Consider the following 24261-nt stretch of genomic DNA (forward strand, 5'->3'; position numbering starts at 1 on the left):
TGGGAAAAAGAACAATAGCCAAAATATACCTGGGAAATGAATAATAAAGCAGGCATAAGTGAATGGTCTAGATTTACCTGAGTGTTTTAGCTGCAGTGAGAGATCCTGCTGAGACAAACAATCTTGCTCTTCTACTGTTTTCTTAATAGAATGTTTAATCTTTTCAGCTCTTTGGGCACGCTAGAGGAGACAAAAACAGCCCCAGAAATACGTTTTCTTTAAAGTTTTATAGAGTCAAGAACTGTTTTTAAATTGTTTGTACTATAACACGTTAATTTGAGAATACGATTCACTTACCTGAAGGCGGGCTAGTGTCTTGCTGTATTCCCTTTTCAAGAATGCTAATTTCTCCTTTAACTGAAAGAAGAAAAACACCAACAATACTGGGCAAGTGGAAAGGTGGAGTCAGAGGGAAGGGATGCAGTGCTTGGCGGGGTCCCTTGGCAAGAGGCAGGGAGTAGCACTGGTCCATAACAATCTACTTTTGGTTCTCAAAAAGCACCAAGCTCTGACCATTTCAGGATCTTTGCATAACCTGTTCCTATCATCTGGAACATGTCCTTCCTTTGCCAATTCCTACTGATTCCTCAAACCTTAGCTTAGATTTTTATTTCCCTGGGATAGACTTCTAGGTCCTTCTCCAAATCTAGGTTAGACACTCTACCAGTCCTCTGTACTTTCCTTACCACAGTATTCTCACACTATGTTCTCTGTTTCTCCCCATCATCCAGATCCTTGAAGGTAGCAGGAACTGCCATCCTCAGTCACTCAACAAATGAATCTTCTATCTATCCGTTAATGGTCCAGGTATCTCTGGTACCTGGAATAATAATTGATACCCACTATGTGTCAATTAGTGCTCCAGATGCTATTCTAGATGCAATTTACATACAGTGAGGGAGACAGATAATAAATAAGAAAACAAACAGAAATGATTTTACAAGGTAAAAAAATACACAGATAAACAGAGTGATATGAGAGAGTTACCGGCCTACTGACAGGGACTACTTTAGTTACAGTGGTCAGGGAGGCATTTTTGACTATCATTTGAGCCTAAGACTGAATGAGGAAGGAGCTAGTTTTGGGAAGATCAGAGGGAACAGTACCCCAGGCAGAGGGAACCACAAATATAAAAGCTCTGCAGTGGAATAGGTTACCTACGTTTGAGGAACACGCAGAAGGCCAGTGAGGCCAGTGAGGTTGGAGCTATCATTGCTCAATCTCCAGCCAGGCACACAGTAGGCATTTAACAAATATTTATTAAATAAATAAATGAATTGGGCTGAATCAAATTACTGTTCTCTGAAAGCCTAGATTCCCTCGTCTCTCTGGCTTCTTTGCTTCAAAGGATTCTCTCAGCAGCAAAGCCAGCCTCGGTTTTTCTGCTTTTTAGCAACTTTTTAGCTATACTTATCTTTCAACCAACAAAACATCAAGATTTCCATCCTCCATACATTCCTTTAAAAAAAAAAAAAAAAAAGACCTACTCAGCTGGGCGCAGTGGCTCACGCCTGTAATCCCAACACTTTGGGAGGCTGAGGTGGGTCATTTGAGGTCAAGAGTTCGAGACCCGCCTGGCCAACATGGTGAAATCCTGCTTCTACTAAAGATACAAAAATGAGCCGGGTGTGGTGGTGGGTGCCTGTAGGAGGCTGAAGCAGAATTGCTTGAACCCGGAGGCGGAGGTTGCAGTGGGTCTAGATCATGCCTCTGCACTCCAGCCTGGGCAACAGAGCGAGACTCTGCCTAAAAAAAAAAAAAAAAAACGCCGGGTGCAGTGGCTCACACCTGTAATCCCAGCACTTTGGAAGGCCAAGGCGGGCAGATTACCTGAGGTCAGGAGTTCAAAACCAGCCTGGCCAACATGGAGAAACCCTGTCTCTACTAAAAATACAAAAATTAGCCCGGCGTGGTGTTGGGCGTCTGTAATCCCAACTACTCGGGAGGCTGAGGCAGGAGAATCGCTTGAACCTGAGAGGCGGAGGTTGCAGTGAGCCAAGATCGAGCCACTGCACTCCAGCCCGGGCGACAGAGCGAGAGTCCGTCTCAAAAACAAACAAAACAAAACCTATGTGCAAAACATACTACTAGACAAGTTGCCAACCGTACGGAATTTTCTTTTTTTTTTTGAGAGAGAGTCTCACTCTGTCGTCCAGCCTGGCGTGCAGTGGCGCGATCTCGGCAGCTCCCTGCAACCTCAGCGTCCCCTGGTTCAAGCGATTCTCGTGCATCAGCCTCTGAGGCCTGAGCCTCTGGGACTACAGGCTGGCGTCACCACACCCGGCTAATTTTTGTATTTTTAGTAGAGACGGGGTTTCACTACGTTGCCTAGGCTGGTCTCAAACTCTGAGCTCAAGCGATCTGTCCATCTCGGCCTCCCAAAGTGCGGGGATTACAGGCGTGAGCCAGGGAGACTGGCCTCCCACCAATCTTATCAATGTCTGGGGATTATCTTGTTTACTTATAAATGATCTTTCTCACCTCCACCAGAAGGTAAGCCAGGATAAGAATAACATCAGCACAAGCTGGAAACATCCTAAAAGTCTATCAGTAAAGTACAGTCTAAAGAAGCAAGGGCACTTCCAAGGCCAGGTGCAGTGGCGGGTTCGTGTAATCCCAGCTACTCGGGAGGCTGAGGCAGGAGAGTCGCTTGATCCCGGGAAGCGGAGGTTGCAGTCAGCCGAGATCGCGCCACTGCACCCTAGCATGGGTGGCAGAGTGAGACTCTGTCTCAAAAAAGAAGAAAAACAGAAAAGGAAGAAAAAAGAAACAAAACGAGGGCACTTCCAAACTACAACATACTGTCTAGAACTTAAAGAAAGCAAGGTAGATAAACATGTCCTGACAGGAAAGCTAAACGGAACCTGCAGAACCATTCAGATCATACCATTTATGAACATTCCCTTCTCCAAAAAATATACATAGGATTCCTTTTTGGTGGTTAGGGATACGCCCCTCCTCCACCACCCACATTAACACACGAAAGGACCTGGAAGTACCAGACTTAAAAGATTTACTTGAGGCCGTCCGGGGGGAGAAGTAAAGATTGAGGGTGTGGGAGGGGGGAGGAGCAAGTGTGTCGATACAGCTTTATCTACAAACTGTTACACATTGTATTAATGCGCTGCTACTGTAATGAAATTTGTTCTTTAAACGCCACCACGTGAGCACCACGCTATTTCCACATTTTCATTTTCTGTGCCCCGTCAGCCCTAAGAGGAGGGGGTGGTCAGATGATACTGCTGCCCTCGGACTGCCGAGGACACAAAGCCAGGCCTAAAACCCTGGGAAAGCGGGGTCAGAGTCCTGCGTCCGCCCTTCCCGCACCCCCTGGCACCTTTTCCTTCTCCTCACAGCTGAGGGGCTTCCCGGGAGGCTCGTCCATCGGGCAGGCGACAGAACGAAAAGAGCAGCCGTCGCCGACCCCAGGCCTGCCGACACCGGGACCCAGTTGGCCCTGGGCCGGGGAGGCGCCCCACGAAGGAATGGGGAGCCCGGGATCGCACCCTCAGTGCGCGATCAGCTGACCCACGCGGGCCAAGCGCGCCCTAAACTCCGGCCAATTAAATCCACCATTCGGCCTGCGCACGCGCAGCCGTAGACGGCCGAGCAGTGGAGCGAGGCCGCCTAAAGGAGAGCCGAGCTGTCGATGAGTCCCAGTGGGCCACCTGGAGCGGAAGTGGAGGAGCGGCCGGAAGTAGCCGGAATCTCTGAAAGACTGACCGACTGACTGACAGGATCCGGGGCTGAGGGAAGGAGGCGGCGGCCATGGAGTTGGGCGAGCTGCTCTACAACAAGTCTGAGTACATCGAGACGGTGCGCGGGTCCAGATATGTATCCTCCTCTTTCCAACCCTGCGTCCCTTTGAGGCCTGGTCGGCGTTCCCAACCTGCCCCTACCCCACCAACCCCTGTCCCTTTGGCCGTTAGTCCCGGATTATCTAGCCGCCCCGTGTACCGTCTGGCTTTGCTGTTTACTCCGCGCTTGGCCAGTTGCCTTTTGTATTTATTCCTGATTTTCTCATAGGGGTAAAGTGCCTTCGGGAGGATAGGACAAGTCCCATCCTGTTCATACGAATTACAGCTCGGACTTCGGGCCCTTTTACACTGCCTTTTGTATCTGTTAACTTGCGCTAAAAACGATTCGGTTCTGTTTTTTGAGGAGGGGGGTTGGGGGGCGGAGACTCTGTCGCCCAGGCCTGAGGGCCGCGGCGCGATCTCTGCTCACTGCAACCTCCGCCTCCCGGGTTCAAGTGATTCTCCTGCCTCAGCGTCTCGAGTAGCTGGGATTACAGGCGCCCGCCACCACGCCCGGCTAATTTTTGTATTTTTTGGTAGAGACGGGGTTTCACCATGTTGGCCAGGCAGGTCCCTAACTCTTGACCTCAGGTGATCGACCCGCCTTGGCCTCCCAAAGTGCTGGCATTACAGGCGTGAGCCACCGCACCCTGCCGATTTGGTTATGATCAGTACATGATATGTTTGTAAAATCTTGGAAACAGGGCAAGTGGTCAATTAACGTTACTATCGTTATTTTGGTTTTCTTTGCTTTCTCACAACTCTGATACTCATAGTCATTATCCTCGTTTTAAAGCCGTAAAGCCCACGCGTGGAAGTGGGATTTGAATCCGCGTCTGTCTGATGCCACCAAGCTATAGACATTGAAATTATGAGTTTATTCCTTGAGTCCCTAGTTTCCTTTGTGTTTTTATTTTTTGAGACAGGGTCTCACTCTGTTGCCCAGGCTGGAGTGCAGTGGCGCAATCACAGCTCATTGCAGCCTCGGCCTTCCAGACTCAAGCGATCCTCTAGCCTCAGCCTTCTGAGGAGCTGGGACTACAGACACGCGCCACCATGCCCGGCTAATTAAAAAAAATTTTTTTTGTTGAGAAGGGGTCTCACTATGTTGCCTAGGCTGGTCTTGAACTCCTGTCCTCAAGGGATCCGTCTGCCTCAGCCTCTCAAAGTGCTGAGATTACAGGCATGAGCCACCACACTCAGCCATAGTTTCCTAATCCATCATTGCTTTTTTGATATCCTGGACTCACTCCATTGTGGACAGCACCCCACTTTATGTTTTTTTCTCTCAAATAGGAGCTTTCTTGATGGAAACCTGTAGTCCAGAAACCTATTAAGTTTGCTCTCCCCGGTTTTCCGTTGTTTTCTTTTAGGCATCTGGGAACAAAGTCAGTCGCCAGTCAGTGTTGTGTGGAAGCCAGAACATCGTTCTCAATGGCAAGGTAAGGGACAAAGCCAGCTCCAGGCTGCAAACCTTAGCTTGCGTTCTGCTAATTGTCACCATAGCAGGGCAGATAAAATGTTGCCATATCTCCCATTTATTGTTTACATTTTTAATTCTCTTGTTTTTAAATTTTTTATTTTGTAAATTGGATCTCCTTTTTGTTTTTTTTGTGTGTGTGTTTTTTGTTTTTTTTTGTTTTTTTTTTGAGACAGTCTCACTCTGTCACCCAGGCTGGAGTGCAGTGGCCCCATCTCAGGTCGCTGCAACCTCCGCCTCCCAGGTTCAACCAGTTCTCCTGCCTCAGCCTCCCGAGTAGCTGGGATTACAGGCACCTGCCACCAAGCCCAGCTAATATTTTGTATTTTTAGTAGAGACAGGGTTTCACCATGTTGGCCAGGCTGGTCTTGAACTCCTGCCCTCAAGTGATCCACCCACCTCGGCCTCCCAAAGTGCTGGGATTATAGGTGTGAGCCACTGCACCCAGCCTAAGTTGGATCTCTTGAATGCAAAAAGGTTCAATAAGAGGCAACAGAAAACCTTTTTTCTTTTATGCCAGGAACAAAATACAGTGGTACCTAGAACCAACATTATTTTACGATATAGTGTGCATTAAACTACTGGGCACAAAGTGTAACAGGTAATGAAATATTTGAAGGTAGAAACTAAAGTAATACTTATAAAATTATCTCTTTAGTAAGAATAAATAATTCACTATTAACTGAAACTCTTAAAACGAATGTGACAATTGGAAAAGATATTAAAGTATGAGACAAATATGCAAAGTGGAATCTGAAAGCCTGAGAATCTTGTAATCCAAATAAATTACAATAGCAAAGAGACGAGTATAAACTTGGAAGAGAAAATATCACAGGGTATATTTGAGCTTGACAAACAGTGAAGTTCACAGTTGTTTTCCTGCCATCTGGAACACTCAATTTTGAAATTAATTTTTCTTTAAATATTACATCTCTAACTTCCAGAAGGAAAATAGTCTCGTTTTAACCAAGAGATCACAAATATTTTCAGTAGAAGATAATTAGTCTCCATTAAGCCTGTCATACCAAGGAATTAAGTGGAAAAGAAATGTAATTCAGTAATTGCTGCTCAGACATACTGTTTCTTTTTTTTCCTTTTTTTTGAGACAGAGTATTGCTCTGTCACCCAGGTCGGAGTACAGTGGCGCGATCTTGGCTCACTGCAACTGCCACCTCCTGGCGTCAGGTGATTCTCCTGCCTCAGCCTCTAGAGTAGCTGGGATTACAGGCTCCCGCCATCATGCCCACCTAATTTTTTTTTTTTTTTTTTTTTTTTTTTTTTTGAGACGGAGTCTCGCCCTGTTGCCCAGGTTGGAGTGCAGTGGTGCAATTTCGGCTCACTGTAAGCTCCGCCTCCCAAGCTCACGCCATTCTCCTGCCTCAGCCTCCTGAGTAGCTAGGACTACAGGCACCCGCCACCATGCCCAGCTAATTTTTTGTATTTTTATCAGAGACAGGGTTTCACCGTGTTAGCCAGGATGGTCTCAATCTCCTGACCTCGTGATCCACCTGCCTCGTCCTCCCAAAGTGCTGGGATTACAGGCGTGAGCCACCGCGCCTGGCCTAATTTTTGTATTTTTAGTAGAGACAGGGTTTCACCATATTGGCCAGACTGGTCTCGAACTCCTGACCTCAGATGATCCATCCACTTCAGCCTCCCAAAGTGCTGGGATTACAGGCATGAGCTACCAGGCCCAGCCCAAGATTTTTTTTCTTATGGTGAACTATGTATAACAATTTGCTATTTTAACAATTTTTTGAAAATTTTTATTATTTGAGACAGTTGCCCAGGCTGGAGTGATGCGGCGCCATCTCAGTCGCCACAACTTCCGCCTCTTGGCTTCAAGGATTCTCATGCCTCAGCCTCCTGTGTAGCTGGGACTACAGGTGCACGCCACTACACTGGGCTAATTTTTGTATTTTTAGTAGAGGCAGGGTTTTGCCACGTTGGCCAGGCTGGTCTCAAACTCTTGGCCTCAAGTGATCCACCTGCCTTGGCCTCCCAAAGTACTGGGATTACAAGTGTGAGCCACTGCACCCAGCCTAACTCTATATATCTATATCTATATAGATATATATATCTATAGATATATATATCTATATAGATATAGATATAGATATATATTTTTTAATACGCAGTTTTGCTCTTGTTGCCCAGGCTGGAGTGCAATGGCACGATCTCGGCTCACCACAACCTCCGCCTCCCAGGTTCAAGTGATTCTCCTGCCTCAGACTCCCCAGTTACAGGCATGTGCCACCATGCCCAGCTAATTTTATATTTTTAATAGAGGCGGGGTTTCTCCATGTTGATCAGGCTGGTCTCGAACTCCCGACCTCAGGTGATCTGCCCTCCTTGGCCTTCCAAAGTGCTGGAATTACAGGCATGAGCCACTGCGCCCAGCCTTACCAATTTTTAAGTGTACAATTAGTTGCATTAATTACATTCACAATGTTGTGCAACCATCTCCACTATCCATTTCCAAAATTTTTTCATCACCCCAAATAAAAACTCTACACATTAAGGAATACACGCCCATTCCCTACTTCCTTCCATTGCTGATAGCCTGAATCTACTTTCTGTCTCTATGAATTTGCCTATTCTAGATATTTCATATAAGTGGAATCATACAATATTTGTCCTTTTTGTCTGGCTTATTTCACTTAGTGTAAGGTTTTCAAGGTTTATCCTTGTTAAAACACATCAGAACTTCATTCCTTTCCATAGCAGAGTAATATTCCATTGTATGTATATGCCACATTTCGTATAGGCACTTGGATTGTTTCTACCCTTTGGCTATTGGGAATAATGCTGCAGTGAACACTGATGTCCAAGTATCTGTTTGTGTCCCTGTCTTCAGTTTTTTTGAGTATATACCTAGGAGTGTATATACTCAATACTTAATTTGGCAATGTTTGGTGTATACAAAAGAGTGTGATTGCTGGGACAAATGGTGAGTCTATGTTTAACTTTTTGGGAAACTGACAAATTTTTTTCCAAAATGGCTGCACCATTTTATGTTTCCACCAGCATTGTGCAGGGTTCCAATTTCTCCACATCTTTACCAACACTAGTTATTTTCTGTTTTTTTTTTTGGATTATGGCCATCCAAGGAGGTATAAAATGGTATCTCATAGTGGTTTTGATTTGTATTTCCTTAATGACTAATGATATTGAACATCTTTGAATGTTGCTTGTTGGTCATCTGTACATCTTCTTTAGAGAAATGTCTGTTCAGTCCTTTGCCTATTTTTATATTGTGTTGTCTTTTTCTTATTGAGTTCTAGTTCTTTATGCATTCTGGATATTAAACACTTATCAGATATATGATTTGCAAATGCTTTCTTCCTTTCTGTAAATTTTGTGCATCCCTTTGATGCACAAAAGTTTTTAATTTTGAAGTCTGGTTTATCTATTTTTTCTTCTGTTGCTTGTGTTTTTGGTATCATATTAAGAATCCAAACTTATGGCCATGAAGATTTACTGCCGTGTTTTCTTCTAAGAGCGTTAATGGTCTTAGTGCTTGTGTTTAGGTCATTGATCCATTTTGAGTTAATTTTTTTTGTTGTTTTTTGAGACGGAGTTTCCCTCTTGTCGTCCAGGCTGGAGTGCAGTGTTGCAATCTCGGCTCACTGCAACCTCCACCTCCTGGGTTCAAGTGATTCTTCTCTCTCAGCCTCCCGAGTAGCTGGGATTACAGGGATGCGCCACCACACCTGACTAATTTTGTATTTTTAGTAGAGACAGGGTTTCTCCATATTGGTCAGGCTGGTCTCAAACTCCCGACCTCAGGTGATCTGCCAGCCTCGGCGTCCCAAAGTGCCGGGATTACAGGCGTGAACCACTGTACCTGGCTTGAGTTAATTTTTTTATATGGTTTGAGGTAGGGGTCTAACTTAGTTCTTTTGAATGTAGAAATACAGTTATCCTGGCACTGTTTGTTGAAAATACTATTCTTTCGCTGTTGAATGGTCTTGGCACTCTTCTAGAAAATCAATTGGTCATAGACGAATAGATTTATTTGTGAACTCTCAATTCTATTTGGTTGGTCTGTATGACTATCTTTATGGAACACTGCACTGTTTTGATTACCATAGCTTTGTAATAAGTTTTCTGGGTTTTTTTTTGTTTGTTTGGTTTTTTTTTGAGAAAGAGTCTCACTCTGTCACCCAGGCTGGAGTGCAGTGGCACGATCTCAGCTTACTGCAACTTCCTTCTCTCAGGTTCAAGCAATTCTCTTGCCTCAGCCTCCTGAATAGCTGGGATTACAGGCGTGCGCCACCATGCTAGAGACAGGGTTTCGCCATTTTGGTCAGGCTGGTCTCGAACTCCTGACCTCAGGTCATCCGCCCGCCTTGGCCTACCAAAGTACTGGGATTACAGGTGTGAACCACTGTGCTCGGCCTACTATAATAAGTTTTTAATCATGAATTATGAGTCTTCCATGTTTGTTCTTTTATAAGATTGTTTTGCCTATTGAGGGCTGTTTGCTTTTTTTTTTTTTTAATTTTTTTTTTTTGGGAGGGGGATGGAGTATTGCCCTGTTGCCCAGGCTGGAGTGCAGTGGTGGAATCTTGGCTCACTGCAGCCTCCGCTTCCCAGGTTCAAGCAATTGTCCTGCCTCAGCCTCCCCAGTACCTGGTATTACAGGTGCGTGCCTCCATGCCCGGCTAATTTTTGTATTTTTAGTAGAGACGGGGTTTTACCATGTTGGCCAGGCTGGTCTTGAACTCCTGACCTCAGGTGGTCTGCCTGCCTCAGCCTCCCAAAGTGCTTGGATTACAGGCATGAGCCACCATGCCTGGCTACCTTTTGCTTTTTAAAGATGTTTAATTTGGCAATATTTTGGGTATACAAAAGAATATATGTGACATATATGTCATAAAGCATAAAATTAAATCAACACCAGTGAACCCTATACCCAACTGAAGAATTAGAACATAATCTGTATACAATAAGTACTATTTTTATGTTCCTCCCCTATTCCTATTTTTGCCACCCTCCAAGAGAAAACCACTGTCCTGATTTTGTGTCTTATAAATTCTTTATTATTTAAGCAAATTTTCCACATATCCCTAAATAATATATATTGTTTAACTTGGTTTCCTGTGATTTATTTTTATTTTAAAAATCTTTATTTATTTGTTTAATTTATTTGTTAGTTAATTTTTTTGAGACAAGGTCTCACTTTGTTGCCCAGGCTAGAGTGCAGTGGCACAATCATAGCTCACTGCAGCCTTGACCTTCCAGGCCAGGCTCAGGCGAACCTCCCACCTCAGCTTCCCAAGTAGCTTATACTACGGGCATGCACCACCATTGCTGGCTAATTTTTTTTTCTTTTTTCTTTTTTCTTTTTTTTTTTTTTTTTTTAGAGACACAGTCTCGCTGTGTCGCCCGGGCTAAAGTGCAGTGGTGCGATATCAACTCACTGCCATCTCCACGTCCTTGGTTGAAGTGATTCTCATGCCTCAATCTCCTGAATAGCTGGGATTACAGGTGCACACCACCATGTCTGGCTAATTTTTGTATTTTTAATAGAGATGGGGTTTAACCATGTTGGCCAGGCTGGTCGTGAACTCCTGACCTCAAGTATTCCACCTGCCTCAGCCTCCCAAAGTGCTGGGATTACAGGTGTGGGCCACCACACCTGGCCCTATTTGTAGTTTTTTTTAGGAACGTTCATACTGTTCTCCATAGTGGCTGTACTAGTTTACATCCCACCAACAGTGTATAAGAGTTTCCTTTTCTCCAAATCCTCACTAGTATTTGTTATTTTTTGTCTTTATGATAAGCATCCTAAACTGCGGTGAAGTGGTACCTCATTGTGGTCTTAATTTGCCCTTCCCTATGATTAGTGATTTTTTGTTTGTTTGTTTGTTTTTTGAGACAGAGTCCTGCTCCATTGCCCATGCTGGAGTGCAGTGGCGTGATGTCAGCTCACTGCAACCTCTGCCTCCCGGGTTCAAGCAATTCTCCTGTCTCAGCCTCCTGAGTTGCTGGGACTACAGGCGCACACCACCATGCTGGCTAATTTTTTTTGTATTTTTAGTAGAGACGAGGTTTCACCATATTGCTCAGGCTGGTCTCGAACTCCTGACCTCAAGTGATCCACCTGCGGTCGACCTCCCAAAATGCTGGGATTACAGGCATGAGCCACCATGCCTGGCTGATTAGTGATGTTTAGTGAACATTTTAAAATATGTAATTGTTGGCCATTAGTATGTCTTTTGAGAAATGTCGATTCAAATCATTTGCCCATTTAAAAAATTAGATTGAGTTTTTTTGCAGTTGAGATGTTTGAGTTCCTTGTATTAATATATTCTGTCTTTGAAGAATAGTTTGAAGATATGTTCTGCCATATTTTCAGTCTGTTGATTGTTTCCTATGCTGTGCAGGATCATATTAGTTTGATATAATCCCATTTGTTTATTTCCTTTTGTTGTCTCTGCTTTTGAAATCTTACTCATCTTTTCCAAGACCAGTGTCTTTAAGCATTTCCCCTATGTTTTCTTCTAGTAGTTTATAGTCCTAGGCCTTCATTTAGGTCTTTAATTCATTTTAAGTTATAGACCAGGTGCAGTGGCTCACGCCTATAATCCCAGCTCTTCGGGAGGCCAAGGCGGGCGGATCACTTGAGGGCAGGAGTTCAAGACCAGCCTGGCCAACATGGTAAAACCCATCTTTACTAAAAATAGAAAAAATTAGCTGGGTGTGGCATGCTTGTAATCCCAGCTACTCAGGAGGCTGAGGCATGAAAATCACTTGAACCCAGGAGGCAGAGGTTGTAGTGAGTCGAGATGGTGCCACTGCACTCCAGCCTGGGCAACAGAGTGAGACTCTGTCTCAAAAAAAAAAAAAAAAAAAAAAAGATTTCATTTTGAGTTGATTTTTGTGTATGGTGACAGGTGTGGGGTCTACTTCTGCTTATGGATATGCTATTTTCCCAGCACCATTTATTGAAGAGATTGTCCTTTTCCAGATGAATGTTCTCATCACCTTTGTCAAAAATCAGCTGGCTATAGATATGTGGATTAATTTCTAGGTTCTATTCTGTTCCATTGGCCTATGTGTCTTTTTTGTAATGCCAGTATTATGCTATTTTGATTACTGTAGCATTGCAGTATATTTTTAAGTCTGGCAGTGTGATGCCCCCTTCAGCTGTGTTCTTTCTGTTCAGGATTACTTTGGCTATTCAGAGTCTCTGCGAATTTTAGGATCTTTTTTCTATTTTTGTGAAGAATCTCATTGTTATCTTGTTAAGATTGCATTGAGTCTGTAGACTGCTTTGGGAGGTACTCAGCTTTTATTTCTAAGATTCATTGTGGTCCGTGCATTTTATTTTATTTTCTTTTAAGATGGAGTTTTGCTCTTATTGCCCAGGCTGGAGTGTAATGGTGCGATCTTGACTCACTGCAACCTCCAGGTTCAAGCGATTCTCCTGCCTCCCTCCCTCCCCACACACCACCTCTTCCTCCCACCACACCTGGCTAATTTTTTTTTTTTTTTTTTTTTTGTATTTTTAGTAGAGACCGGGTTTCACCATGTTGGCCAGGATGGTCTTGAACTCCTGACCTCAGGTGATTGCCCACTTTGGCCTCCCAAAGTGCTGGGATTACAGGCGTGAGCCACTGCACCCGGCTGGCCCGTCTGTGCATTTTCACTGCTGTGTACAATTCCACTTATCCACCCTCCTCTTGGTGGAAAGTTACTTTGTTTCTAGTTTTTTGCTATTATGAACAATCCATTTGTATTTCTATCCCTTCTCTTTCAGAACTTTGTCATTTCTGTTTTCCTGAGCCCATATATCAGATGTCACAGTGCCTGCAGGGATAGAAAGAGATCAGATGAGTCAGTAAGACTGAGTGTGAACAATAGGGAGTGGTGGGGCCTGGTGAATTGGAGAATGTGACCAATCTAAGCCCAAGCTGGTTGTTACTGTGTGGGAATACAGGCCCACGTGGCAACAATCAGCTTTCCAGAGCTTCTGATTGTTTTTCAAAAGCAACTGGAAATCTCACTTTTTAAAATGCAAGATGTTCCACTACTCAAATAGTAATGTTTAATTTTAAATGATTCGTTAAAATGCCACGTGTCCTTCCTGTAGGAGATAGCTAAAAAAAATTAAAAGAAATAAATAATAAAAATGCTGCATGAGCCAAACAATACAGGTTTGCAAGTATAGTCCTTCAACCTCCACTTTGCTATCTCTGCCTTGCCCATTGTTGAGTTCAGTGAACTCTTTGCTTTGCTTCTGTGAAGGGCAGCCACCTCCTTTCATTTGCTTCTCTGAAGGGCAGCCACCTTCTTTCATTTTAACACCCTGTTACCTCTGTTTTGAATCTGACTTCTCTTCTCAGCACTACTCCTTGTGAAATAGGAAACCAAGATTTGAGTCCATCTTCCTAAATTTCTCTGACCACCTGTGATACAATTTACTTCCTTTGCGTGTGTTTGCTTCTTTAGTTGGTGTATAGTTTAGGCTGACAAACAGACTTATGTGGATGTTCTTTATTTCCAGATTAAGCTTGTTGTACTTATTTAAAACACAATAAAACAACCACCATCACCAAATACCCAGGACTTTTGGAATTCTGTTTTCCTCCAAAAGAAAAGGAAGCCATTTTCTCTGATTGTAGGTGGAAACATGAAACTGAAAACAATAATTGAAGTAAATTAAGACTCTTAGATGGAGGAAGTTCATGCTAGAAATAGATAATCTCTTTAAGCTTGAAGAGTACATCTTTTGAAAACCAAAGTGGCTGGGCACGGTGGCTCATGCCTGTAATCCCAGCACTTTGCGAGACCAAGGCGGGCGGAGGCGGGCGGATTACCTGAGGTCAGGAGTTTGAGAGCAGCCTGGCCATCATGGTGAAACCCCATCTCTACTAAAAATACAAAAATTAGCCTAGTGTGATGGCATGCACCTGTAATCCCAGCTACTCAGGAGGCTGAGGCAAGAGAATCACTTGAACCTGGGAGGCGGAGGTTGTAGTGAGTTGAGATCACACCACTGCGCCCCAGCCTGAGCAACAGAGTAAGACTCCATCTCAAAAACTAAAAAATAAAAAAGAAAACCCAAAGAACTGTAATACTTGATAATCAGCAGCAGATGTGGAAGTTCTTTTTTTATGAGTACAAGTTTTGTAGACTATACGTATGCAGTTGAGATGAGTAAGTTTTTCCAGGTATGAGTCTATTTCTTTTTTGGTATTCTTCAGAGTCAGGTGTTCAGGCTAGCGATAAATCTAAATTCACCTATATATCAGGAGTTCCCTACCTACCTCCCTAGCCTGACCTTCTGTCCTTGACCTCAGACCTTTATTTACAACTGCCTATTGATCATCCCGTAGCTATCTCAAATTCAACATTTCAAAATTTAATTGGTAATCCTCATAATTGCTTACCCTATTGTAAATTCTCTTTGTCTTAACTCCCAACAGCCGAACAGTCACCAAGTCATATAGATTCTCTTCCTTCTTTTCTTTTTAAACATTTTATTATGGACCTAAAACCAATCATCTTTATTGAGGTATAATTTGCATACAATAAATGTGTCCATTTTGAGTGTGCAATTTGACAAGTTTTGACTGATGGGTACATCTATGCAACCACTACTACAATCAAGATATAGAATACATTTCTATTACTCTAGTTTCCTTGTGCCCCTTTGCAGTCAATCCTCTACCCTCGTACCCTTGCCCCAGGCAACCACCAATATAAAACTAATATAGATTAGTTTTGCATTTTCTGAAGTTTCATATAATTAGAATCACAAGCCCTTTTTAAAAATAATTTTTCATTGACATATAATAGATGTACATATTTTGGGGGCACATGATAATTTAATACATTTATAAAATTTATAAAGATAAGATTGGTTTTGGCCGGACGTGGTGGCCCACACCTATAATCCCAGCACTTTCAGAGGCCAAGGTGGGAAGATCTCTTGAGCCCAGGATTTCAAAACCAGCCTGGGCAACATAGGGAGACCCCCATCTCTACAAATAAAAAAAATTAGCTGGGCTTGGTGGTGCACACCTGTGGTCCCAGCTGCTTGGGAAGCTGAGCAGGGAAGATCACTTGAGCCTGGGAGGTCGAGGCTGCAGTGAGCCGTGATGGCACCACTGCACTCCAGCCTGGGCGGCAGAGTGAGACCCTGTCCCCCAAAAAATGAAAAAATAAAAAATCAGTGTAATTGGGATATTCATCACCTTAAATGTTTGTCTTTATGCTAGAAACAATCAAATTATTTCCTTCTAGAGTAGCCAAGGCAATCTTGAGCAAAAAGAACAAAGTTGGAGGTATCACACTACCTGACTTCAAACTACTACAGGGCTACAGTAATCAAAACAGCGTGTTGCTGGTACAAGAACAGACACAGAACAATAGAACAGAATAGAAAACCCAAAAATAAGACCACACACCTACAACTATCTCGTCTTCATCAAACCTGCCAAAAACAAGCAATGAGGAAAGGATTCTCTATTCAATAAATGGTGCTTGGATAACTGGCTAGCCATATGGAGAAAACTGAAACTGGACCCCTTCCTTATACCATATAGAAAAATCAACTCAAGATGGATTAAAGACTTAAATATAAAACCCAAAACTGTAAAAATCCTGGAAGACAGCCTAACCAGTACCATTCAGGACATAGGCACAGGCAAAGATTTCATGATGAAGATGCCAAAAGCAACTGCAACAAAGCGAAAGTTGACAAATGAGATCTGATTAAACTAAAGCGCTTCTGCACAGCAAAAGAAATTATTAACAGAGTAAACAGACATCCTACAGAATGGGAGAAAATTTTTGCAAACTATGCATCTGACAAAGGTCTAATATCCAGCATCTAAAGGAATTAAACAAATTTACAAGTAGAAAACAACCCCATTTAAAAAGTGGGCAAAGGACATGAACAGACACTTTTCAAAAGAAGACATACAATAATCATGACAAAAAGCTCAACATCACTGATCATTAGAGAAGTGCAAATCAAAACCACAAGACACCGTCTCACACCAGTCAGAATAGCTGTTATTAAAAAGTCAGAAAATAACAGATGCTGGTGAGGTTGTGAAGAAAAAGGAATACTTACATACTGTTAGTGGGAGTGTAACCATTGTGGAAGACAGTGTGGTGATTCCTCAGAGACCTAAAGACAGAAATACCATTTGACCCAGCAATCCCATTACTGGGTATATACCCAAAAGAATATAAATCATTCTATTATAAAGACATGTGCACACATATATTCATTGCAACACTGTTCACAATAGCAAAGACATGGAATCAACCTAAATGCTCATCAGTGATAGACTGGATAAAGAAAATGTGGTACAGGTACACCATGGAATACAATGCAGCCATAAAAAAGAATGAGATCATATTTTTTGCAGGGACATGGATGGAGCTGGAGGCTGAATGATGAGAACACATGGACACATAGAGGGGAACAACACACACTGGGGCCTATGGGAGCGGGGAGCTGGGAGGGTGCAGGAGGGAAAGGATCGGGAAAAATAATGGGTACTAGGCTTAATACCTGGGTGATGAAATAATGTGTACAGCAAACCTCCATGACACAAGTTTACCTGTGTAACAAACCTGCACTTGTACCCCTGAACTTAAAAGTTTAAAAAAAATTATTTCCTTCTAGCTGTTTTGAAATACATAATAGATTACTGTAAACTATAGTCACCCTACTGACCTATCAAATTCTAGGTCTTATTTCTTCTATCAAGCTGTATATTTGTGCCCATTAATCAACCCCTCTTCCTTCCTCCTACCTTTCTTGGCCTTTGGTAACCAACAGTCTACTCTCTGTCTTGAAATCTACTTTTTTAGTGCCCACATATGAGTGAAAACATGTGATATTTGTCTTTCTGTGCTTGGCTTATTTCATTTAATATAGTAACCTCCAGTTCATCCATGTTGCTGCAAGTGACAGGATTTCGTTCTTTTTTATGACTGAATAATATTCCATTATGTATATATACTACATTTTCTTCACTTGATCTTAGCCAAAAGGCCAAGAAGTGATATATACCACATTTTCTTTATCCTTTCGCCCATTCATGGATATCTGGGTTAGAATCATATACTCTTTTATGTCAAGCTTTTTTCACGCAGCATAATGTTTTTGAGATGTATCCATCTTGTTGCATATAGTAGCAGATTATTATTTTTTCCTTTTTATAGCTAAATATTATCATTATGGAACTCTCAAGACATGTACAAAAGTAGAGGATATATAATGAATTCCCATAAACTCATTTACCAGCTTCCATAATTAGCAATATTCTGACATTTTTGCTTCATCTCTAAACTCACCCTGTAAACTCAGTCCTAGTTTGACTAGGGTGGGGTAGGGAAGGCTAGAGTTTTTTATTCTTACTTATTTATTTTTTCTTTTTCTGAGACAGAGTCTTACTCTGTTGCCCAGGCTGGAGTGCAGCAAGTGGCACTATCATAGCTCACTGTAGCCTTGATTCTTGGTGATCCTTCCGCCTCAGCCTCTGGTGTAGCTGGGACTATAGGCACGTGCCACCATGCCCTGCTTAATTTTTTTTTTTTTTTTTTTTTTTTTTTTTGAGGCACAGTCTTGCTCTGTCACCCAGGTGGGAGTGCAGTGCTGTGATCTCAGCTTACCGCAGCCTTGACCTCCGCATACTCAGACAATCCCCCCACCTCAGACTCCTGAGTAGCTGGGACTACAGGTGCACACCACCACATCTGGCTAATTTTTGTATTTTTTGTAAAGATAGGGTTTTGCCATGTTTCCCAGGCTGGTCTCGCCCTCCTGTGCTCAAGCAGTCCTCCTGCATCAGCCTCCCAAAGTACTAGAATTACAGATGTGAGCCACCATTCCCAGCTGGATGGTATTTTAAAACAAATTGCAAATGTCATATTATTTCACCTACAAATACTTCAGTGTGTCTTACTAATTCTTAAGGACTTAAAAATTCAGTAGAGGTGGGGCATGGTGGCTCGCAATTGGAATCCTAGCACTTGGGAGGCTGAAGTAAGAGAATTACTTGAGGCCAGGCATTTGTGACCAGCCTGGGCAACATAGCAAGACCATGTCTCTACAAAAAATGAAGAGAAAAATTAGCCAGGTCTAGTGGCATGCACCTGTAGTCCCAGCTACTTGGAGGCTGAGGCAGAAGGATCTCTTGAGCCCAGGAGTTCAAGGTTACAGTGAGCCATGATCATGCCACTGCACTCCAGCCTGGGTGACAGAACGAGACCCTGTCTCTATAAACAAACAAAAATGAGTAGAGTATCACTGTTATCATGTTAATATTGTAAAAACTCCAGTACTTCCTTAATACCATCTAACGCTCAGTCCATATTCAGTCTTCCCAGTGTCTCAGGATATCTTTTTCCAGTTCGTTTGTTCAAAGCAGAATCCAAACATGATGCTGCACCCATTGTATTTGGTTGATATGTCTCTTAAGTCTCTTTTAATCTGTAACAGTTCTCTTTCCCCAACCCTTTTTTCTCTCCATGCCATTTATATATTGCAGAAACTGGATCACTATACAGTTGAATTCTCCAGCTGCTGAATTTGGCTGATTATGTCTATATGGAATTGCCTAATAGGGTCCTTATCTCCCTCCTTCCTTGAAATTGGCCATTAAATCTACAGGCTTAATCAGATTAATTTACTTTTATTGTTAATTTATATATTTTTACTATTTATTTTTTCTTTCTATATGTACAGTTATTGCTTTAGATAAGATCCATTATAGGCTGGGCTCAGTGGCTCATGCCTATAATCCTAGCACTTTGGGAGGATCACTTGAGGTCAGGAGTTCAAGACCAGCCTAGCCAACATGGTGAAACCCTATCTCTACTAAAAATACAAAAATGAGCCAGGCATGGTGGTGGGTGCCTGTCATCCCAGCTACTGGGGAGGCTGAGGCAGGAAAATTGCTTGAGCCTGGGAGGCGGGGTTGCAGTGAGCCAAGATCATGCCACTGCACTCCAGCCTGAGTGACAGAGCAAGACTCCATCTCAAAAAAAAAAAAAAAAAAAAAAAAAGACTAATTATCTATTTTTACCTTGATCCATTGTAGTCATCTAAAGGGTCAGTTTTCCTCAGGTCTCTCACCTGTATCCTCCATGCAGATGCCAGGGTGCTTCCAGAGCAGTAGTAATAATACGGAAATTTATGTATGTTAATCCTTTGTTTAAAATACTGGGGCCAAGTGCAGTGTCTAATGCCTGCAATCGCAGCACTTTGGGAGGTCAAAGTTGGAGGATTGATTGCATGAGCCTAGGGGTTCAAGACCAGCGTGGGCAACATAGTGAGACTCCATCTCTACAAAACATTTAAAAATTAGTGGGATGTGGTGGCACACACCTGTAGTCCCAGCTGCTCAGAAGGCTTAGGCGGGAGGATCCCTTGAGCCCAGGAGCTCAAGGTTGCAGTGAGCTATGATTGTGTCACTGCACTGCAGCCTGGGCAACAGAGTGAGACCCTGTGTCTTAAAAAAAAAAAAAAAATTTTTTTTTTTTTCCGAGGCAAAATCTCACTCTTTTCGTCCAGGCTGGAGTGCAATGGCGTGATCTCGGCTCACTGCAACCTCCGCCTCCCAGGTTCAAGCGATTCTCCTGCCTCAGCCTCCTGAGTAGCTGGGATTACTGTAGGTACTTGCCACCATGTCCGGCTAATTTTTGTATTTTTAGTAGAGATGGGGTTTCACCATGTTGGCCAGCCTGGTCTTGAACTCCTGACCTCAGGCAATCCACCTGCTTCCGCCTCCCAAAGTGTTGGGATTACAGGCGTAAGCTACTGCACCTGGCCAGAAAAAATTTTTTAATGAAATAAAATATTTTATTGACTCTATATCCTCTAGGAAAAATGTCTAAGTTTCTGTGCTTAGCATACATAATTCCTCATAATCTACTTGCATGTCCCTTGCTTACTTTTTCCAGTTACAACTCCAGCATATGCACTTTTTAACCCCATTCATTTATTCAGCAGACATTTTGAGGGTGCCTACTCTTTACCAAGTATAAGGCATTAATCCTCCCAGACTTACAGGGGAACAACTTCTGGGGAAGCCACGTCTTACACTCTGCAGTGTAGCACTTAGAATCTGAGTTCAGAGGTTGGGAGATGAACCAGAACTCCAGTGGGTCCACCTCTTGGAGCATGGAGTTGGAGGAGGTGTAGTGTTAAGAAAGAAGACAAAGGTAAAGCAGCCAGAACTCTTGGTAAGCAAGCAGCCAAGGCTTGGGGGGCATGAGGACTTACCTGAGCAAATCTAAAGAGACATATAAGCCAGATCTGCTATAGGTGTTCTCACTAAGTGCTCATTCAGTGAGTTCTATTCATGGGGGATTAAGGGCAAAGCTTGTGATGTACTAGGAACATCACTAACTGCAGTCACTGTCATGAGGGCAGTTCTCTTTTTACCTTACAATTTATTCCTTTTGGTGGAACATTTGAAACATTCTGTCAGAGTGGATTGTAACATAACTCAGAATCAGTATCTCGTTATCTACCCTTTTTTGTTACGTCTTAGGCTATGTTGCTAATTTTTTAAAATTTGCTTCGTCTTACAGACCATTGTGATGAATGACTGTATTATCCGAGGGGATCTGGCAAATGTAAGAGTTGGACGTCATTGTGTTGTGAAAAGTCGTAGTGTCATAAGGCCACCATTCAAGAAATTCAGCAAAGGGTATGTAATTTAATTACTTTGTTCAAGTCTTGGGCAAGAAGCTGCCACTGGTGGTGTGGTCCATGTGTTGAGTTGTGGTATAATGACTAGGTCTGTCCTGTTGTTTGAAGCACTGAGTAAGAGTTCACCATAATGAACACAACTCTGCTGGTGGTTGTCTCAGTCTGGTTGATGATTGGTTGCTACAAACAGAATCTGCTTACACACTGGCAAAAGCAAAGGATTTCTGATCAAACAGACTGGCGTATATAATGGAACCTAAGAGTAGGAAAAGGAGCAAGCCAGGCCTCACAAGGGACCGGAACCTGGAATTGGACAGCTAGCTGGAATCAAGACTGTTTTGTCTACCTATCCCTTTCTGTATCTGAGACTGTATTTTTTCTTCTATACTGCCCTTCTCTCTGCATTTCTACTTGCCTTTTCTCTCTCACAGATACCTGCCCCATTTGTTCATGGAGCCTACCTTGCTGACTCAGCCTCTAATTTATATCATTTCTCCATTTAGGCTTCCAGCAGACACCAACTAGAGATCTTATGTGTTATTTCCAAACTCCTGAGAGAGAGAATCTGATTGACTCACCTTAAGTATCCCTGATCTGAACGACTTTGACCCAAAGGGCAGAGTCAAGTCAGGTCCACTGATCCTTCAGTGGGAATAAAGACTGTCCAAGAAAGGCCAGGAACAGAGCAGGCAAACTGACCACCATAGCTGATAATGGTGCTAAAGTATTCTCTTTGCCTCTTTGCTTCTCTCCTCCTTGGCTAATTGCCCTCCTGGCACCCATCTGCATTTCATCCAATAAGTCAGCAAGCATTTATTGAGCACCTTCCTCATGCCTGCAGCTGGGTTGTAAGCTGAGAATATATAAAGATAGATAAAATAAAATTCCTGCTTCAAGATTCCCAAAGTCTAGTTGTAGAAGCAATTAGCATAATCAGATAGTGACATATGACAGCTACTATATGATGTGATACACCTGTCACAGAGGTATGACCATGGTTAGGAAGGAACAGAGGAGGGAGCAATTAACTCAAACTAATGATAATACCCAGAAGTATATCATGCAGAAATAATCCCACCTTTCCAATAATGATGTTGGATTCCAGGCTTTCCATGACATACAAGAACTGGATCGGGGAATCATTATAAAACATTCACATGATTAGCTTTGAAGGCTACTAGGGGAAAACCAGAAAACCTCCTGGTACCCTATTATGGTTTTATACGGTGTGACTGATACACTACTAGAGATGTTGATTAACAGCATTGTTGGGTTGGATATGGCACAGGAAAAGCACCAAGAGTGAACAAGGGGTTTATTGCTGAATGAAGGGATGTGTAAATAGGAATAGTACATGTGAGAAATGCTGAAAATATGAAAGTGTAAATAGCAAAACGTGAATAGAAGCTAAATGTGGATTTTTTTCTACCTGCATATCATACCAGAACCAGATAATACTATCGAACTTGGAATCTTAAATTTAAAATTAAAGAACTGTCAGTACTGCTACAGACTGTGATGAGATCAGGGAATGCATTGCTGCACAAGAGGTACAGACCAAAAATACTAGTGGTTAAGGAAGATTTAAACAAATTATAGGTTCGTAGAGGACAGGTATCATCTCTGAAAAAATATTCTGGACAGAATAGAACAGAATTGAAATTCTTCTATACTGCCCTTCTCTCCGCATTTCTACTTCCCTTTTCTCTAGTGAGCATCTAGCACTTTATATTCATTCCAGTCCAAATATTTTACATACCAAGGTATAGAAATTACATATAAATGTGATCACAGAACCACTGTCAGTGACATTTGAGGAACCCTAGAGAACGGGATGGGAATGATGCCAGATATCTGGAGAAAGCCTGCTGACTCCTACTCAAAGTCAATTAAGTTTTTCCTAAAGCCATGGACTAGGTAAGGTCTCCTTGTTATATATGCTCATAACTTGATATTGTGTTTCTGTAGCCCTTATCACAGTTGTCACTACTTACTATTTAATCTCATTTCTTCTCTTGATTGCAAGCTGCTCGTGGACAGTGTTCTGTCTCTTTTGTCATTATTATAGCCCTAATTTCTAGCATTGAGTCTGGCACATAGTAGTCACTCACTGAAATCTGTGAATGAATAAATTTTTAGAATGCTGAATGTGGAAATTATAACTCATGAGCCTACTGTCAATCCCCTGGAACATTATAGGGCAGGTTACTAAAAATGTGATCTGTGAGCATTTTCAAAGGAAGTGGGAATGAACAAACGTTCATTGATTTTTATTTGGTACCTGCTCTTTTAGCTTTGAAGATCTTGCCCCTCCTGCCTTGGTTTTTCCTTGCATATTTCTTTGGTGTACTGTTGCAATTTTGAACTAGTAATCATATTCATTTTCTTCAATATTGTATAATTTTTCTAGCCTGAGGTTTCTTTCCTTGCTGGGAACAGTCTTGCTAAGATGATAAAGTTCAGATTATGATCTGTAGTTCTATAAACCTTGACCCAAAGTACATCATCTTGACCTTTCTGTGTTCATCTTCTTTTCCTCTTCTAGTGTTGCATTCTTTCCTTTACATATTGGAGACCATGTCTTTATAGAGGAAGATTGTGTGGTCAACGCAGCTCAGATTGGTTCCTATGTTCATGTTGGGAAGAACTGTGTGATTGTGAGTATGATGACTTGGCTGGCAAAGCAGCCTCACTTTCCCTTCAGCTCCCATCCCTCACTTCGGTGGGACCCTGTTTCTGTGACTAAGCAGGGTAGCAATGGTTTCCAGTCTTCCCAGAGTTGGATTTTTCTTGACAGATATGGAATTTTTTCAGCTGGGTGCGGTGGCTCATGCCTGTAATCCCAGCTTTTTGGGAGGTTGAAGCGGGCGGATCACTTGAGGTCAGGAGTTTGAGACCAGTCTGGCCAACATGGCAAAACCCTGTCTCTACAAAAATACAAAAATTAGCTGTGCATGGTGGCGCATGCCTGTAGTCCCAGCTACTCGGGAGGCTGAGGCAGGAAAATCACTTGAACCCAGGAGGCGGAGGTTGCAGTGAGCCAAGATTGCACCACTGCTTTCCAGTCTGGGCAACAAAGCGAGACACTGTCTTATAAATAAATAAATAAATAAATAAATAAATAAATAAAAAGATTTGGAATATTTTCTAGACATTAATACGGGCAAGCGTTTATCAAGTCTCCTCTATATGATGTTAAACTCTTTCCTTTGATGATTTCATTTAATCCTTACAACCATTCAAATGTGTTAGATGTTATCCCTATTTGCAGATGAGAAGACTGAGGACCTTAA

General features: G+C 42.6%; 2 protein-coding genes across 10 annotated transcripts in view; one reads left to right on the forward strand and one right to left on the reverse strand.

Moving 5' to 3' along the window:
• PALB2 (partner and localizer of BRCA2) overlaps positions 1–3556 on the reverse strand; it is a 37689-nt gene extending 34133 nt beyond the window's left edge. For 4 of the 6 annotated variants that reach the window (XM_055365502.2, XM_055365503.2, XM_063700043.1 and 1 more), the window contains exons 1-3: positions 3338–3539; positions 298–357; positions 78–180 (exon numbers count right to left, since the gene is read on the reverse strand). In XM_055365502.2, coding sequence (XP_055221477.2) covers positions 78–180; positions 298–357; positions 3338–3385 — 211 coding nt within the window. In that variant the 5' untranslated portion in view covers positions 3386–3539. Of the gene's footprint in view, positions 1–77; positions 181–297; positions 358–686; positions 821–3337 lie in introns of all 6 variants that reach the window. The other 2 variants (XM_063700044.1, XM_019012244.4) reach the window with 2 other exon arrangements.
• The window catches only part of DCTN5 (dynactin subunit 5), a 28849-nt gene continuing 7944 nt past the window's right edge, over positions 3357–24261 (forward strand). Inside the window, exons 1-4 of one of the 4 annotated variants that reach the window (XM_004057357.5) lie at positions 3357–3816; positions 5171–5239; positions 20848–20966; positions 23514–23625. In XM_004057357.5, coding sequence (XP_004057405.2) covers positions 3769–3816; positions 5171–5239; positions 20848–20966; positions 23514–23625 — 348 coding nt within the window. In that variant the 5' untranslated portion in view covers positions 3357–3768. Of the gene's footprint in view, positions 3817–5170; positions 5240–13045; positions 13300–20847; positions 20967–23513; positions 23626–24261 lie in introns of those variants that run through there. The other 3 variants (XR_002003145.4, XM_055365506.2, XM_004057358.5) reach the window with 3 other exon arrangements.

Source organism: Gorilla gorilla, chromosome 18 (assembly GCF_029281585.2).
Source record: "Gorilla gorilla gorilla isolate KB3781 chromosome 18, NHGRI_mGorGor1-v2.1_pri, whole genome shotgun sequence".
NCBI lineage: Eukaryota > Metazoa > Chordata > Mammalia > Primates > Hominidae > Gorilla > Gorilla gorilla.